This window comes from Thermobia domestica, chromosome 14 (assembly GCF_964235325.1).
Source record: "Thermobia domestica chromosome 14, izTheDome1.hap1.1, whole genome shotgun sequence".
NCBI lineage: Eukaryota > Metazoa > Arthropoda > Insecta > Zygentoma > Lepismatidae > Thermobia > Thermobia domestica.
This window is the reverse complement of record NC_137467.1, coordinates 136,884,945-136,903,464: the sequence shown is the minus strand read 5'-3', so window position 1 is coordinate 136,903,464 and position 18,520 is coordinate 136,884,945. Positions and strand designations below refer to the sequence as shown.

Here is an 18,520-nt window from a genome sequence, read left to right as displayed (position 1 = left end):
ATGGTATATGCGTAGGACACTGAGGCCAAAGACTGAACGACTGCTGTGGTATGTTTCTCACCTATTTCTGACACAGTTCTACCAGAGGTCATTTCGTACTCAAACCTAGACTGATCAGTATTAAAGATGCATTCACTGTTGTACGGTTTCTCATGTATTAATTTATTAATTTTAATCACAAAATTTTGGGCATTATCAAGTAATTCACCTTCATTTTCAACATCTTTCTTGTTACAAATTGAGTAATCCTTCGTGAGCGAATCCTGTGCTCTTTTTTAAATTTGTTAATGAAACCACGAGAAGCACGGAATGAATAGTTCAATTTCCTCACTGTCAGTAACATCCACGCTTTTGATCATGTACCGTAAGTCCTTTAGTGCGATAAATGTTCAATGTTTTTAGTACTTCGTATTTTAGTAGTGACAAGACATGAGAGTGAGGAGGTTTGTTACAGAATTTCAAACCCTTATACACAAACGCCGTATTGCATTTGAATTTCTTCGCTGCAGCTGCAACAGTGTTAAGTTTCCCATTCTTTTTCAATAATGGAACGTGCTCCTGAATTTGTTTGAGCTTCTATTACACGTACAGATTTAGTCTGGCTTGGAGATGACATCTCATACTCGCTCGTAGAAGGCTCACTTTCACTAATTTATGGACTAGTTATCTGTTCCAAATCCATTTCGTTTGTCGAATCTTCACGCTCACTCTCTGTGTCAGTGCCTACATCTAATGTGTCACTCACTGTTAGAGAAATGTTGCCATCATATTTGCTTGCTATCATTGCAAGCAATGTACCTGCAAATGTCTTATCTTCTACCCCATTCTCACTCACGACACTATATTTTTCCATCACTGCTTGATTTAAAATGTTGTCTACGTTTATTGGATTAATAGTTCGCATTTTATGCACGGAACGAATGTTTCACTGGTCCAACAAATGCATTCGTACCGAACGTCACACGCCTGCACGCACCAAAATTGCTGTACTACTACCGTTTGTCATTCGGAGAAAGACACCACACACCTCACTGCACACCCATATTGCAATTATTGCCTGTAGGAAAACTCTCTAAATTCTGCGTGCTATGTCTTAATACCCTAAAGAATAGTCTAAAGTCAAGAGAACTAATAAGCCTACTTTGTTAGTTTTTAATAGTACGGAGTACAATATTCGGGAAATTCACCACATTTCCATAGAGTATTTCAAACACAAAAAGAGCCATATGTATCATTGTGAGTGTTAAAGCACATGAATAAACAAATCCCAAAATGAATTTCTTGAGTTGTCAAGTACGTGACTTAAATAATAAATAAATCCTCGAAACACCTGTTACAATTAGTTATTTATCACAGTTTTGATATGAAAACCAGTCTTGTCCTTATTATAAGCTAGTGTTTTATCGTTAAAGGTGGAAAAATGCAGATATTTAATTATTTAATATTGAAGGAAAAAGCAAGAAGAGGCTTTTTTTATGGATTGCAACTTGATATTGAATCTTGTAACAATCTTTATTGCCATCTCTTCTTAACAGGTGTGTATGCATTCTCTTATCACTAATAGCAGAACAGACACAAGAAATGGTGAATTCTAAATTCCCAGATGTATATTCTAAGAATAGGCTGTGAACTGATAATTTAAATCCCCTTCATTGTTCAATTCGTCAGCGATAAATCGATTTTATTTAGACAAACTGACAATAAACGCATTAAAGTATTTTAACTTCGTAATATGCATGGTAAATTATAGGTTGTCAAATATGAGTATTGGAAAGGAACGCAATATTCTGCAACAATGAGGGTCTTTGCGTAAGGTTTCAAGATTGGAGAAGGAAACACAATATAATGGACCATGTAAAATTGCCTAAAATAGATTTTTGGTTTGATTCAGTTCAGAGACCTGGACCTACTGATTATAGTGGATTTTCTAATATATATATATATATATATATATATATATATATATATATATATATATATCTGAACAATCCCTTTGGTATTCTCTGCTCTTCAGTACTATTAAACATGTGTTTCATCGACCACCAGTCTATTCCATCGCACTTTGAAGTAGGTATAATTTATTACAGTGCTGCTATTCCATTTTTCAGTGCAAGCATTTCAATTTAATTAATGATTTCTCTCACTAGGCTCAAGATCTTATTGGCATAGTGACTCTTGTGGATCAAATGACTACTACTGCATTAGTTAAAACCCTGCAACTGCTCGCACGACCGTGCTCCATAACACAAATTTAACTTGCACAGTGATAATAGGTTCCTGTGGATGAGAGAGCTCTTAACTCTGAACTGAAAACAGATATGTAAACATTGGTTACGGAAATGGATTCAGGAGTAAATTCCAGTGCTGTTTGATACCCCACATGACCCCCTTGCCATTTATCATATTTGACCGCAATTCAATATGGCGCCTTTCAAGATGGCGATCATGCGTTGGAAATACTCCCACATATAGATGCCCTATCCCGGTTTACAATGTTGAAGTCAGATCTACCAAAAGCTTTTTCATTTTTATGCCAAAAGCGTATTCTTGGACATTGCCTATTGGATTTCAAGATGGCGTCGGTGTAGCAGCTCAACGAAGCATTTGCGCATCGAGTGACCATTACTACGTTACTTAGCATCTCGAAGTGAATCTTGTCACTAATTTTCATCAAAATTCAACTCTCACGGTTTATGGACCTTCCTCGTCAGTCTAACCGCATCTTTGGAAATTATTTTGTAGAGGCAGTTCTCAAATTTGTGAATATCTGAGTCAAGGATTTTTTTGCTTCTTACGAGTATATCCAAATTTTAAAACTCTGCACACAATACGAGCATATACCATATTAGTCTGAATATAGCACGACCTCGAATCTCCCCTGGCTTTCAGAAGAATTTATGAACCCTTTTTGCTCCGTTGAAGTTACTGTGACGTCATGACGTATTATCATCGTTTCATGGTCCACAAGGGCTGTGCATTTCATAGATTTTTTTTTACTAGTCTACTTTGTAGAGCGGTAACGGAGGAAAAAAATGAATCGTAATTCACCTTGTGGCGACGCCATCCAGGCGATGACGTACGTTTAAAAAGCCAAGCGAGTTTAAAAGGATCGAAGTGTTTGCACGTGTCATTGTTATTGTTCAAAATTGGCTTCCAAAAAAAAAAAAAAAAAAAAAGGAGAGGGGGTTGTATCTTGTGTCCACAAATACGGGCTCAAAGCTAGAAAGAATAAAAATTTAGGCCTCTTTCCCTCCACCCGACCCCGTTTTATGCTTTTTGTAAATTTTTCTCGCGGGAGAATTTTTTTTTTTTTTTTTTTTTTTTTTACCAAATGATAGAAGCCATTTGGTAGTGAAGGATGATTTTATTTTCCTAGAGAGTGTTTGTTGGTGGAATAGAGACTTGTGTGACAAAGGAAGTAACTTTTAGTTCTTTATATCTTGTCAGTGGACTTTCCAGCATGAGAAAATTATTTTTCTTTGGTGGAAATCGTGTGCTATGAAATTTTCCACATTCAAAAGGATTGGGAAGTATAACTCGTAACTACAAACACTACAACAATGGTGGTTGGTATAAACGTTTAGAATAGAGTCATACATTCTTGACGAGATATTAGCACTCGAAAATTCACCGGAAGCCGTCGTACGGGGCCTCAAACTTGCGGAAAGATTTTTTGGAGGAATTTATCCAGGATTTTCCCCAATTTTGATTTTTACGTACGTCATATGGACCGGGGTATCATACCATCTTAAAGCTGGTTTTATTCTGAAGAAAATGACTTACGAACAATGAGTTTTGACAAAACATTTTTGAAGCTGTAGCTACTTAACTGAAATGCTCCAGTTTCCTTTTAAAAAAAGAGAAAACCAAGGAAAATTTAAAAAGGTTAATATACGAACCGTATTGGCCTGAATATAATATGACTTTCAATGTCCCCTTGGTTTCAGGAGCGATTTATTAATTATTAGGGACTAGATATTAGCGATTTACTAATTATTAGCTATTAATTAATTATTAGGAGCGATTATTAGGGACCATATTAGCCTGAGTGTAGGGACCTCGAATGTCCCTTTGATCTCAGGAGCTATTTATTAATATAGGAACCATATTAGCCTGAATATAGTATGACCTCGAATGTCCCCTTAGTTTCAGGGGCGATCTCTTATTATGGGAACCATATTAGCCTGAATATAGTAGAACCTCACATGTAATATGACCTCAAATTTTTGAGGTTGAGTTTAATGGAAGAATAAAACTACCCACCATAAATTATTAGACACACTTTGGAAATAATATATAACGGAAACTTAGCAATTCAAAGTTCTTTTTTAAGATCCCAGTCTTTTTTCATCTTTTTCTTGTGGTGGTTACCGAAAATATAATCAGATCGATTTGAATGCGGGGACCATGGTGGCTCAATGGTAGAGCGTTCACCTCTGATGTAGGGGATCCTTGGTTCAATCTTAGGTCGCACCGAGTGAGCTTTGGGATGGGCAAACACCGTGTTCGTGGGTTTTCTCGTATTTCTTTCGTTTTCTCCCACTTTCTTCATTCCACCATTTCACTCATTTCTTATTATCATTGTCTTCTGTAGTCTAGCCGGCATAACCGTAAAACTTTTTAAAGAAATCAGTTCATTTTTTTTTTTTTTTTTTTTTATTTGAATGCCCCAGGGAAGCGTAGTTAAAATCCATGTCGCATTACCATTATCTATTTTCTACATGTACAAGGTGGCCCAAAGTAGGTATACAGTTTCGTACTGATTGAATCGTGGAATTTTATATCACTTGCATATTTTTATGCACATAGGTTAACTTAGTTTTTTCAATTATCTGTTCTTAATCTATTTTCACTTATATCTTAGGCTCGGAAAAAATCAAAGCAAATAAATTCATTAACTTAATCAGTTAAAGTGTCATACTTGATAGAATACCTACTTTTGGGCCACTGTATATGTATATCTGACTGTGACGAGTCGCACAGTAGCAGCACGGCACAACACGGTCGCGGAAGAATGATACAGATGTTACAGTCCTGCGGCGTAGTGTGAATTAAACTATTTTTCAAGTGAAAAGTGCACTGAAAAGGATTATAAGTGCATGTAGTTTTTACAAAACTAATTTTATACTAAAAATATTGTACATTATTCGGCCCAGTCTAGATACTACAATTGTGAAAAGCAAGTGACTTAACATTAGCAAGTGACTTAATGTTAATTTCGGCCCAGTGCGTTAACTTCAATCATCTTATCATGATTGTTCAAAATTTTGAAAACCAATCCATGATGCAAAACAACAATAGAAGACAGGCTAATCTTAATCGTAATCCCGTTAATTATGCCTCTATCCGAAATATTAATGTCCAACTCAAACTGAACTTCAAAGCAGAATAATCTTTTATCAAAATAATCTGAGAATAGTAGTGTGCCTTTACAAAGTAATTACGAGATATTAGTTAACTGGGACTCAGATGAATAGAAGAAGCAACAAACAGAAAACGGAAACTGTTGTTGATACCTCAAGTGGTAAAGCACGAGCCCGGCAACGAGGAGAATTGAGGTTAAAGTCCCTTCTAATAGTCGATTGTGTAGTTCCACTCACACTGGCATGGAATATGTACAGAGTAAGTCAAAATTTTGTTACCATTCAAATGATATAAATATTTAATTATTAACACATACCAAACATGTATTATATTGAACTTTTGTCATCCATTAGCTTCTGTTGGTCGTGGTAGACCTCTGTGCTGACCTCCATAATTTCTAGACCGTACAACCTTTGATTTCTGGTTATAGGGTATGATAAAAGACCGTGTGTGGTATGATAAAAGACCGGATACGGAGTATGATATCATCCATTCCGCGCGAGGTGTGTGTACGAGCTTTAAATGCTACTGCTATTCGCTGATTTTTTGTGTTGAAGATGATGGCGAATAGGTTGAGACAACCATGTAAATTCTTTATCACGTGTGATAAATGGTAAAATTTCTATCATTTGAGTGGTAATCATAATTTTTACTCACCCTGTATAAGGAAACAAGAGAAAAAATACAAGTAAGATAAATAAGAAAGAGAAAAAAATAAAAAGGATGAAAGAGGTAGAAACAACATGAAAGAAGTTAAATAAAAAAAAGAGAAAGCAGCAACAGTAATATACAGGGTGTCCAGAGTCCTTTGACATAGGCTAACTCTGTTATTTATCTGAGTTACAGCAAAATGTAAAAGGGGAAACCATCTCCAAATATGATGTTTTCAATCTAAAGTGTATGAATTTTATAAATCAGACGAGCCGTTTGGGCTGTACACTCTTTATGCGTCCAGTGTAAAATGAAAAATGCAACGTTGCCGTTTACCTACACCCACAATATAAGTGAATGAACTATTGTCGTTTACGCTAACGCGTTGATGGCCAGCCCCCATTTCAAACAGTAACTTCAATCACTTATGTTGTGGGTCCAGGTAAATGCCAACGTTGCATTTTCATTTAACATCGGGCGTATAAACAGTGTACAGCCCAAATGACTCGTCCGATTTTAAAAAAAAATCATACACTTTAGATTGAAAACATCATATTTGGAGACGGTTTCCCCTCTTACATTTTGCTGTAACTCTGATAATAAGAGTTACTCTATGTCAGGAGACTTTTAAGACACACTGTATATTGATATGTTTTGTGTAAGGTTATTTTTACTGTATATTTAACGATTTATCAGATAAGGGAAGGGAGAAAAAGGAAGGCAAGAAAAGAAAGTGAACTGAAAAATAATTGTGAAGCTTTCAGGTGGGTATAATATTGAAATGTAAAAATGAAAATGGAATGAAATCTTTTAAGTTTAACGTACCACGGTTATGCCGGATAGGCTAAAGGAGACGGTGATGATGAGAAATGAGTGAAATGGTGGAATGAAGAAAGTGGGAGGAAACGGGAAAACCCCGAGAAAACCCACACACATGGTGTTTGTCCACCACAAAGTTCACTTGGCGGGAGCAGGGTTTGAACAATATTGGAATGTATATACTGTCGTTGAGAACTGTAAATATAAAAGCAAATACATTATATTCATACAAGAAATCAAAATGCATGTAATAATTAAATTCACAATCTCTAAATTTTCCTTTCCATTTTTTTTTCTTTTTTCTTTATGCGATATGATTTGCTTCTTTTTCACAGGTAAAAATTTGGAATACAAGTACTGGCTTTTGCTTCGTGACCTTCCATGAACATACAAGTGGAGTGACCGGAGTGCAGTTTAGTCATAATAGAAAATTCGTTGTATCTTCCTCTCTTGATGGAACTGTGAGGGCGTTTGATATGACAAGGTAAGTTTTAATTGCGTTTTACACCTATTTTGAAGAACTTGTTCAATTCGCTTAGTTTTAATTGTTTGAGTACATCATTTGATCAGATGAGGCGTGTTCTATGTGTCTGTCTTCGTCTTCTTTTTGGAACCAATTCTCGCTTTTTAGTCCATGTTTCATTCATGGTTAGGAATCGACACAAAAACTCAGCTTTATTGCTGTGAAACATTGTCAAACACTCGACTAAAACATCCTCATGATGCTGCTTTGTTCCATTGTGGGCAAACGCAGAAGCCATCTCGAACACAGCTTTCACAAGTCCAAATTTTTAGTCAATAAAAAGTGATGTACAGCACTTTTTTTGAAATTCCTGTCATGTCTGCGAGCTTGAACATTTTCCGCCAACGGTTATCCAATACTATTTTGTGGATTTTCTTCACCATATTTGATCAGTCACCTCATTTAAACTCTGTCATCCAATATTTTACAGTTGTGAATGAAGGAGCAGACTCCCGCAGAGTAGAAAATATAATCTAACTCTCCGCTGATAGTGGTTGGACTGAGACCTTTCAAATGAAGGTATTGTATCACAGAACGATGACTCATTTTTTCCATGGTTACAAATTCACTGAGAGCATTCACTATTGATGGCTGCCAAACAAATACTTCAACGTAGCGTTTTCAGATTTCAGACTTAAGCTATTTTAAGGTTAGTATGTTTGGCCATAGTAATGTTTTTCAAACAACAACGCCGTATATACATCAGGTCGGGTACTTCTGGGACTACTCACGTACTATTGTTGAAATAAATAAATTAAAAAAAAAAGTTTGTGAAAAAGAACTTAAGCTATTGTGTGTCCTAGTATCACACTCGATGTGTTGAAGTAGGATTGATGAGGAATATTACTAGGTTCAGATATTACAGTATGAGAATTAGTCAAGAAAATGTTTTCGTGGAGATAGAATGGATGAGAATTGGTGAAGAAAAGTTTTTATGGTGATAGAATGTATGAGAATTAGTTAAGAAAAGGTTTTAGTGGGGATAAAATGTGTGAAAATCAGTTAAGAAAAGGTTTTGGTGGAAATATAATGTATGAGACTTAGTTCCATATGAAGTAAATTGTTAGAATGTGCACAAGTTAACAAAAATTACTTTCTACAATGCAATGTACACATCTTAAATCTTTGTGGTTCTTTTTCTTCTTCTGTGGTGACGACGGTGAAAATGTCAGTGATTGTTTCCACTTCTGTCCAGAGTGCACATATTGAATTTTTATTCCTTCGTTCGAATAAAAAGTCTCTTGTACCTGTCTTTCCATTATGAAGATTTTATGATCGCCTCCACTTTATCGATGCTGTGTTTTGTGTCTTTCAAGCGGGGCATCATATTTATTATCCTGATATGGTTTTTCAGGCTACTGGGTGTATTTCTTTTTCTCCTGTCTATATAAGTGACTTGGCATGCACGTGAGACTTCAGCGAGACATGCGGAATCCAGCGGATTAGTGAAGAAAACATTTGTGATTTTTTTTTTTTTTTTTTTTTTTTTGAATTTTCCATGTGTACTCTCTGGATACTAATGTTGTTCTAAACTTATGATGCTTTGTAGAGAAAGTTACTAAAATACAAAAGTTTTTGTAGTTTGAAAGCGAATGAGGAAAGACATACAATTCATTTTGTTGTAACCTCATTTGTTTTAAAATTGTCCGTTTTAAGTGATGTTTCAACCTTATGTAACCGTTTTTACAAAATAGCCCTTCCCGCTGGTCTAGTTGTTAGTATGCGAACCTTTGGTACAAATGGTCGTGGATTCGATTCCCAGAGGAAGACCATTGAAAGCATTACGGTAGTTCGAATTCCGCCTAAACTGTAGGTTCACGTCTGATGTAATTTTGTTTGAATTGGGACGTTATATCTCAAGAAACATTTGCATGTTTTTAATTTCTAATGTAAGTTCTGTAGCCATATTTCCTACCAGTGTTTAGTTGTTCATAAGGTTGCTTTTCAAACGGCTTACAGTATAATTAGCTAACAGCTTCCATTTCTGGTTTCAGGTATCGAAATTTCCGAACTTTTACGACGCCACGGCCAGTCCAGTTCGCGTGTGTAGCGTTGGATGCTAGCAATGAATTCGTAGCTGCAGGCGGCCAGGATGTGTTTGAAATTTTCTTATGGTCTATGAAGATAGGGAGGCTTTTAGAGGTATGTCATGATCGTGTCAATAGTATGTTGGTATAACAGTTGTAGTTTGTAAGGATTAGGTGGAAAGATAAAAATAAATTCGAGGTTAAAGAGGAGACAAAAGGAATAAATAGGTAGAATTTATTTACTTCTAGCTTTTGATACAGATACCGACTTACATGCTACAGAATTCATCTCCTAAGATATGGTTGTAAGATAAGATTTTTAGTGTTCCTAATTATTCAACTTTTGTGGTGAGGTGTATGTTAATAGCTGGAAAGCTTTTCATTTAAAGTAAACGTAACATCCCCCAAATGTAGCATCTCCTAATATGAAATAAAGTTATATTTCTCATTGAATTATTTCATGTACATTTCTAAATGGTATCCAAAGGAGAGCACTACATCTATATATTTGGAGTATCTTTATGTTCTCTTTACAATAACCACCACGACGTTTTCTCTCACCCATGTCAAAATATCATTACAGACTATCCCTTCTCGATATATAAAGGGATATTTTGTTAAAGCGCGCCGATTTTGCTACATCAAATTTTGAACTTTATTGTTTCAAAACACACTAGCAAAATTCATAAACATTTTCATCACACAGTCCGATTTCAGGTAAGGTGAATGACATTGGGCATATGACCTCCTCTACTAATAGCGCATATGACCTATTGTGCTAGCATGCAATAACTCTGTTCGTGAAATTTGCTCTAACTGTCTGACAAGTTTCCACTTGGATTTCGCCGACCACTACGACGACGCCCAAGACTTTTAATGTTCACTTTTGAATCCGTTTCAATGAAATTTTTCATAAGTTTGCGAATTTTTAATTCATTCGGTGCCTCATTTTGCCTTAGAACCACGGAAAGTCACCTGACAGATGCTGCATAACTTTCTCCGTTCTGATAAAAAGTTTTTACAATTAGCACGTTGCATTATAGTAACCTACTCCATGGCTAGACACAGACTGAAAAAATGCGAAAAATTCAGACTAAGGCAATAATCGGAATGTTTGTGAGTAAAGCAACAATACAAAACAATGTCGGCAACCGAGTAACAAAAATTTGCTAGACGATCCAAAACCGGCGCGCTTTTAGAATAACCCTATATAAATTCCATCTGTACTGAAACATATAAAATGTTTCAATTTGATGAGTTGGTTGTTAAAGAAACATAAACTATCTAAATGAGCTTGAATATAAGTTTATATAAATTGTTCTATAATATTGAGTCTATGCATAAGTTCGTGCGGTTCTTATATTTTATATTTTACTTTTATTGTGCTGTTCTGTTAATTCAAATACAAATACAACATAGACATATCATTAACATATTCTACGAGTGTAACAATACATTGCATACGTTTTACTGCCACTCACATTATCTCACAATCAGTGATGTATTCACCTCCACTATCTATGACCTGCGAACGTTCAGGTAACAGTTCAATGCCTCGCTTGTAGAACTGTTTTGTTTTTTTTCACTGGAAGAAATCTGTTAGCCATTGGTCAAGAGAAACTTCATTAGTAAACACTTGCCCCAGAAAGTGGTTAGAGAGAGAGCGGAAAAGATGGAAATCTGAGGGGGCAAGGTAAGGAGAATACGGAGGATGAGGACGGACGGAAATGATCCTTTTTCTTAACTTGACATTCCATATTAGTTTGTCTGAAATATATACAGTAATGCGTTCACAATCAAGAAAACCTGTGTTTCACAACACACAAACTCCAAACTGCGGTAAAACAACGGAATAACGATAAACAATCGTTTCACGTCGCTTTGTTGCTAACCCAAAAGAAAATCGCACGAACTTATGCATCGACCTAATATTTTTGTAATCAACCTTTGGTTTTGTATAATTTTACCAGCTACTTATGGATTTACCAAAGTGCTATATACGTATATGAGAAACACTACTATTGGGATACACTAACCTACGGTTGCTAACACTATGCAGAGAAATAAAGTGTAGACAATCAAATAAACAAATTAAAAAAATAACTTATTATAGGTAAAACTGCTTATGTTTTTTTTTTTTTTTTTTAATCACTAATTTATTATAGGGACATACTTGTCCCAGAGCATAACTAGGTAATCGTTGAAGTGAAGAACTTTCGATGAAGCACCTTCCGCCCACATGCATACAATTTTAAATAACACTAGCTGAACCTGCGCTCTCTACACAGCACATCATTCGCATATGAGCATAAATCTCCTTCTCATTCCTCACAACATATGTACATGTCCGTTTACAGACACAAGTGAAAGACGTCTTAATTGAAAAAAAATCGACAAGGGGTATCACAAGGGGCAAGATTTGAGCCTACTTCCGGTTGGAGTTTCTAATTCATGTATGACCAGTGTTTCATGCAGTATGTAATGAGCAAATACATTACATATACAATTAATTATAATGTCAGTTATAGATGGTGTTCATTGGGCAAAACACTCAAAAAATAAAGATTTATCTTAAGACTCGAGAAATGGTTATCCTTCCTTTTTCACTATTATTTGGCCATGGAACAAACGCCTGAGACATATACAACCCCAATATACAACATTGTAGTGTTGGAATGTATAACACATAGGATATGATGCTTTTTTTAAAATTTCAACGCTTCCAGCGTACCCTTAAAAAATGTAATAAAGAAATAATGGCCATGTTTTTTTTTTTTTTTTTTAATATTCAATTAGAACTGGACAATCTACGCAAAATTTCCAATCGATCAGTGAAAACGTTATCTTTCTAGAGCCTGTAGTTTCCGAGATCTCATTGTCGAAAGGAAGGCCACAAACATATAAACATAGTTTAAAAGAACTCGGAAGATGGAAGCACAACTCACATGCATTGATTTTCGAGAAGGCTTATTAAAATACAAAGGCTTTGAACAATAATTTTATATCATAAACTTTATGAAAAAGATATAGTTAACTAATTTAGACTATTTAAAGTACAAATACTTAAAATGTTTGTCTCTGTTAAACGTGAAATCACACATAACCGTAAATAAAAGATTTGAAAGCTAAAGTTATAGGTTGGAGTTCAGACGCCTGTAATTGCTGTTGTAGCATTTTAATAGATAGATTATTATTGTTTTCGAACCTCAACAAAAGTACATACTATATTTAAAATTCTAGACCTTTTTCATGGCTGTATTGTTAACATACAGGGTCTGTATTTTAAGTAATGAGAATAAATCTTGAAAACAAAATTTATTACAAATATCGCTACAAACCTTTAGTAGTCTTCAAAGTATGCTCCTTGATCGTCAACACACTTCTACAGGCGAGTTTTCCACGTTTCCAGGGAAGCTGAGAAATGGTTGTGATGCCAGTTTTCAGGTACTCTGTAACCACGAAGCAGGTGTGACATGGCGCATTGTCATGATGGAGCTTCCAATCGGCGGCAATTTCTGGTCGCACTCGGTTGACCTGTCTCCTCAATCTTTTTAACACTTCCGCGTAGAAGGCACCATTGACTGTCTGTCTTTCAGGCAAATTCCGAGTGGACCGCACCTTTCTTATCGAAAAACACAATCAGCAATCGATGCTCTGGCGGTTTTGTTTCGGAGTCGTACCCGAAGATCCAACTTTTATCTCCGGTAATGACATTGTCTAAAAACAGAGTTTTCTTCAATGCGTTTCAAAAGATCTTTCGAAACAGCCTCACGGTTTTACATTTGATCGTTCGTCAAAACTTTTGGGACGAGCTTGGCGCAAATCTTCCTCATCCCAAGATCCTCGGTGATGATTTTGTGAACAACCATTTTACCGCTTTCTAGCGTATCCGTGATAAAACGAACACTTAAACGCCGGTCCGAATTCAGCAAATCTTGCACATGTTCGTTGTCTCCGGTTTTTGAGGTTGACGGGCGACCTGCGGGGGTTCATCCTCCATACTCTCTCGGCCTTCTTTGAACGTTTTGTGCCACCTAAAAACTTGAGCCTGTGATAAACTTTCACTGCCGTATACTTGCCGAATCATTTCCAGCGTTGATGTACCAGATTTTCCAAAGCAAATACAAAATTTGATTGCGTAATGTTATTCAATGCTTTGCTGCAGTTTGCTCTTGAACACACTTTTTTGCTACTGCTGTTTGGAGCGCTTTCAAGGTTAATCCCCCCCCCCCCTTCACTACCGACTCCAACCTGTCCCAGTGCGCTCTGACGTATAGTCGCGTCAGGACAAAAATATTACTTAAAATACAGACCCTGTACGCTCCTTTGGCGCGGGACGTCCAGACCGGTTCCAATGGGATGTCATATGGTTCCCACGGTAAGTTGTAGATTCATGTCTCATATAGCTTCGATGTGGAAAAGTGCTGCAGAATTAATCTCCTGAGGTCTGATTGTAAGGTAAGATTTTTAACGTTCCTAATTGTTAAACGTTTGGTGGTAAGGTGTATGTAATAGCTGGAAAGCACTCTCATTTAAAGTAAACATATCATCTCCCCCATATAACATCCTTCTAATATGAAATAGAGTTATATTCTTCCCAGAATATTTCATGTACATTCTTAAATTGTATGCAAAGGAAAGCACAACATCTATATATGAGCAATATCTCTTTTTTTCTCTCTACAATTACAATTAACTATTGTTACTAAACCTCGTATAAATATGATTAAATATATATACGGATATACTACTATCTATTCATGCTGCGGAAAATTGAGTATCATCCTTTGGGAAAAAAAAAAAAATTACAGCACGGCAGCAAATAAATTCGTAATTGTATTTGTCATTATGGAGAAAAGCAGTATTCATGTAATGCTGAGCTTTCCTTTGTTGGGGACGAATGGTTCCTTTACTGGTAATGGTGAGTTCTATGAATATTTAACTTGCTATTTGAGATTTAACCTTTCTTAATTGTATAAAATAATAATGCGCCATATAGTTCAGTATTACAGTTCAGAATCATACAGTTCAGAATCATAAAATGTAATTGTTGTTTCTTTTTATTGTAGTCTACCTTGTTTCCGCTTCTGCACTTTTGGTGCGCGATTGATTGTTAGTTTTGTAATGTACGTATAGGTGATCCAACATTCTTTAGTTTCACTTTTATATTTTACCTGAGCCTGAGGGCGCGCAAATTTTTCCTACTTTTTAATCGACAATGATCCACTTTAAGAACCTTTAGCGGATTGAAGAAAAGGAGAGATATTTGTCTTGCGTGTAAAATAGAAAAAGGGAAAAATTTTCGAAGTCTTAGTATCTTTTGATTGATGATTTTTTTTTAAAATTAAACTACCCTTATAATAAATATATAATACTGTTATTCGCGAAGAGATGAGAACTTGTTTCAGTAATTATTGAGATACGAACAATTCTTATCTTTTTCAACAATGCGCTGATGATATCTGTGGTAACAAAATTAAAATACAACAGTTCCGTGGCTTTCCAGTGATAAGAATTGTAATTTTTATATGAATACAATTTATTGTGTTCGGTCGCACGTTTTGTGCCTCAGTTTACTGGATTTGTGTATTTTACAGGTATGAACTTGGTAGTGTTGGCACTTGTTAACTATAAAAGCAGACTATATGCATGACTGTAATTGTCATATCAGGTTGCAATAGTAGCTAGCATTTGTCAGTTATATTATATTGAATTGAATCACTACACTAACTTGCAAGGGGGCCGCGGTGACTCACTTATAGAGCGCTCATAGTTGATGCGTGGGAGGTCCCTGTCTCGGATTCTAGCTTTCGCCAAGTAGGTAGGCTTTGTGCTGGACAAACACCGTCTGCGTGGATTTTCTCGGGGTTGTCCCACTTTCGCTATTCACTGTGATCATTCATCATCACCGTCTCCTTAAGCTTCGGTACATAATTGTAGCCCGCTAAACTAAAAAATAAATAAATAAAAAACTAGTAGATAAGTAAAATCTGTTAACTTGACCACCTCCCTAACCTCCATTCCTGCATTTTCCCGTAAGACATACATTACTTTGTTCCTATACTATTATTGCTAAATTCACCTCTATATGTTGGACACCGACATGATCTTCATTTCTTAGAAATCCTTCCAGAGCATCTTTTATTATTGTGTATTTCAGAAGATCAGTAAACTGAAGGGAGAAAGGGGGAAAAACGTGTCCATTGAAAGTAACTTTCCAACAATACAGCATGCAGTGTTATTCTATATTACTTTTATGTCTCCTTTAGGCGAGTGTACCGATAGATTGGTAAAGGCTTCTTACTCGTATTTTATGTCGTAGTTAGCTCTTATGGATTCTGATGTCTCTTGTTTTCGTCTTGTCTTCGAATCCTTACACTTCTGAAGAGTTTGCATGGTATTTTGAATAAATGACGGTCGAATTCATGGTGCAAAGTAGTATTGAAGCCTTAAACACATACACAGAGTGAAAAAGTGAATGACTGTACAGGGACTCAAACCTGGATCTTCGGCATATCGTTCTGATGCGTTAAGCACTACGCTACCCAGTGCGCCTTCCAGAACTGCCACACACCCTCTCAAGTCGGTGCTCTCCAGTCAAATCACATTGCTTGTACAATCCGCAGCAAAAAACCTGCAACATGAGCATATAAGTTTATTGTGAAACTACTTCTAACAGCCCAGGGAATCAACATAACGTCTAAGTGGCTCGAATCACGCAGGAGAAACCTGGGCGTTCTCCCCTGGACACTTATATTGGAGCAGAAGACTTCGTCGTTTCACAATAAACTTACATGCTCATGTTGCAGGTTTTTTGCTGTAGACTGTACCACAACCTAGCAGCTGTGCTTGTACAATCCAGTGTTCATATATTGAGAACATCTTTTTGACGGTTATAATATCATATATTAATTAAAGGAGGAAACCGAATTTTTTACACACCAAATCCTCTGTAGGTGCAAATTTAATAACACAGAAAGAATGAAAAGCACCTACTTCAGAAGTAAGAGAGTGCGTGGCTGCTCTCGGAGGCGGACTGGGTAGCGTAGTGGGTAACACATCGGCACGGTTCGCCGAAGAGCCCATGTTCGAGTCTTGGTCCAAAATGAAATGAAATATTTCAGTTAACATCCACCGAATATGCCCTTTAGGCAGAGCACAAAACTTCCGGTCGCCATTGGCGACTAGAAATTTAGAGCTGGCGACCAGTGTTCAGTAGGAATGGTTTCTGCCTTAACTCACAGGGCTGCACAGTTTGTTTCGCACGAAAATAATTGTCACTAAATGAGAGAAAACATGAAATGTGAAGTCTTTCTTTGTCAAACCAAAGACCTGGGGGAGGGGAAAGACCTCTCATAATTTGTACGCGAGAGATACTGGCGACCATCATTTTTGGATTGGCGAGTGCCTCTGACTTCGAAATTTTGCGCCCTGCTTTAGGTTAAGAGAGACGACGATTAAGGCAAGTGAATGGTAATGAAAGAATTAGTGGAATGAGAATGTAGGAGGAAACGGCCGATGTTTCCAACACAAACGTATTTGGGCGGAGATCGAACCATGGACCCCACGTACCACCTATGGGCTACCGTGTCCACTGAATACCGGTCCAGTTATTAACTTTTTCACTCTGTTTCCAAAGTTGTTTCTAAATATAGTTGTTTCTAAATATAATCACCGCTCGCAATATTTAGTGATATCATTAATTCTAATTTAGACACAGGTCCAAATCTTTAATAATAATATAGTTTTATTTATTATTTTGCATCCAACTGCTTTTAACTTATTTTTTCTTCATTATCTCTTAAACCATCGGAATAAATAAACGGTTGAAATTTTTAATTCGTAACCTGGAAGTTTTGAACTCGAATCCCAAGCCGACCCTCTGACTAGTTTCGTTAAAAGATTTTCCACAACTCCATTTAAAATAAGGTCTGATCAATGTCTTTTCAAGATTAATTCGCATTTTTTTAAAACTATTATTGTCGCAGTATTAAATAGTTAAAGTTACTGAATATTTATTTCTTTCATAGGTATTGAGTGGCCATGAAGGTCCAGTAGTCAGTATTGCTTTTAATCCTAGCCCAACAAGTACAGCAATGGCCTCCGTGAGTTGGGACAAAACTCTTCGGCTGTGGAATGCAATTGAATCTGGTACCAATCACGAGACAGTATCGCTTACGACAGATGGTAAGTAGTGTAGAAATAATGCACGTTAGAAAGCAAATTTAAATTGTATTTTATTGGAATCCATCCATCCATTATGATATTTTCTAATACTGATGTTTGAACCTAGTTCTGATCTAAGTTTTTGCGATGGTGAAAGTGAATGATGAAATACATAAGTATTCACATAAGATACCACGACAAAAACCACTAAAGTATTGCAGACTGTCGGGAAACAAAAACAATGCCAATGCACTACTTTTGCTTCTCCCCAGTTCACAGTTGAGAGAAACAACTGAAGGATTAGTATGAAAAACAGGATACAACACTGTTACAAAAAATATAGCATTAAGCTCGACTACCAATTCAACGCGCGCACACACTCACATGTATATTACGCTATGCATTGTATCATATACGAACAGTGTCGCATGGAAATGAAGTACGAGACAATCAAACCGAACTTGCATTGAACAAAATAATTTTGGTAGATGGTTCGTCCCAGCGTTTTATTTAAACAGTATCACATTGCAGTTTGCTACACAAAATCCTAGAAATGCGATGCAAACATAAAATTGTATCCCAAAATGCGATATACGTCTATGATCATAATTTATTACCAAAGTGGGCTATTTTTGCAACACAAAACATTTTATTATTATATTTCCTTTATGACAGAATGATTCTCTTTCGATCTTACAAATAATTAAAGCTAAGTGATTAGTCTTCTTGGAAACCCGAAGTTTACCTTTAGGTGATTGTTGGCTCTCAAGAACGTAATCAACTACTGACTACAAACCAAATTATTGCAAACAGACCGTAAAACTGACGACAGAGACTATATCGTTTTCGACACTTTATTCTATCTGTAAAGTAAGTGGCTCAAGACTTGAGCTTACTTTTCAAAAATTAGATTACTAGCTGAAATATAGGACCTTAAAAGTACTCTTTCCTGCCCTCCTATTTTTTTTTT

At 36.2% G+C, this 18,520-nt stretch overlaps 1 protein-coding gene across 2 annotated transcripts in view; it reads left to right on the top strand.

The window, feature by feature from the left end:
• LOC145670340 (periodic tryptophan protein 2 homolog) overlaps positions 1-18,520 on the top strand; it is a 118,775-nt gene that overhangs the window by 59,310 nt on the left and 40,945 nt on the right. For both annotated transcript variants that reach the window (XM_081738887.1, XM_081738886.1), the window contains exons 10-12: positions 7,170-7,318; positions 9,352-9,499; positions 17,415-17,571. In XM_081738887.1, the coding sequence (XP_081595013.1) occupies positions 7,170-7,318; positions 9,352-9,499; positions 17,415-17,571 (454 nt within the window). The remainder of the gene's footprint in view (positions 1-7,169; positions 7,319-9,351; positions 9,500-17,414; positions 17,572-18,520) is intronic.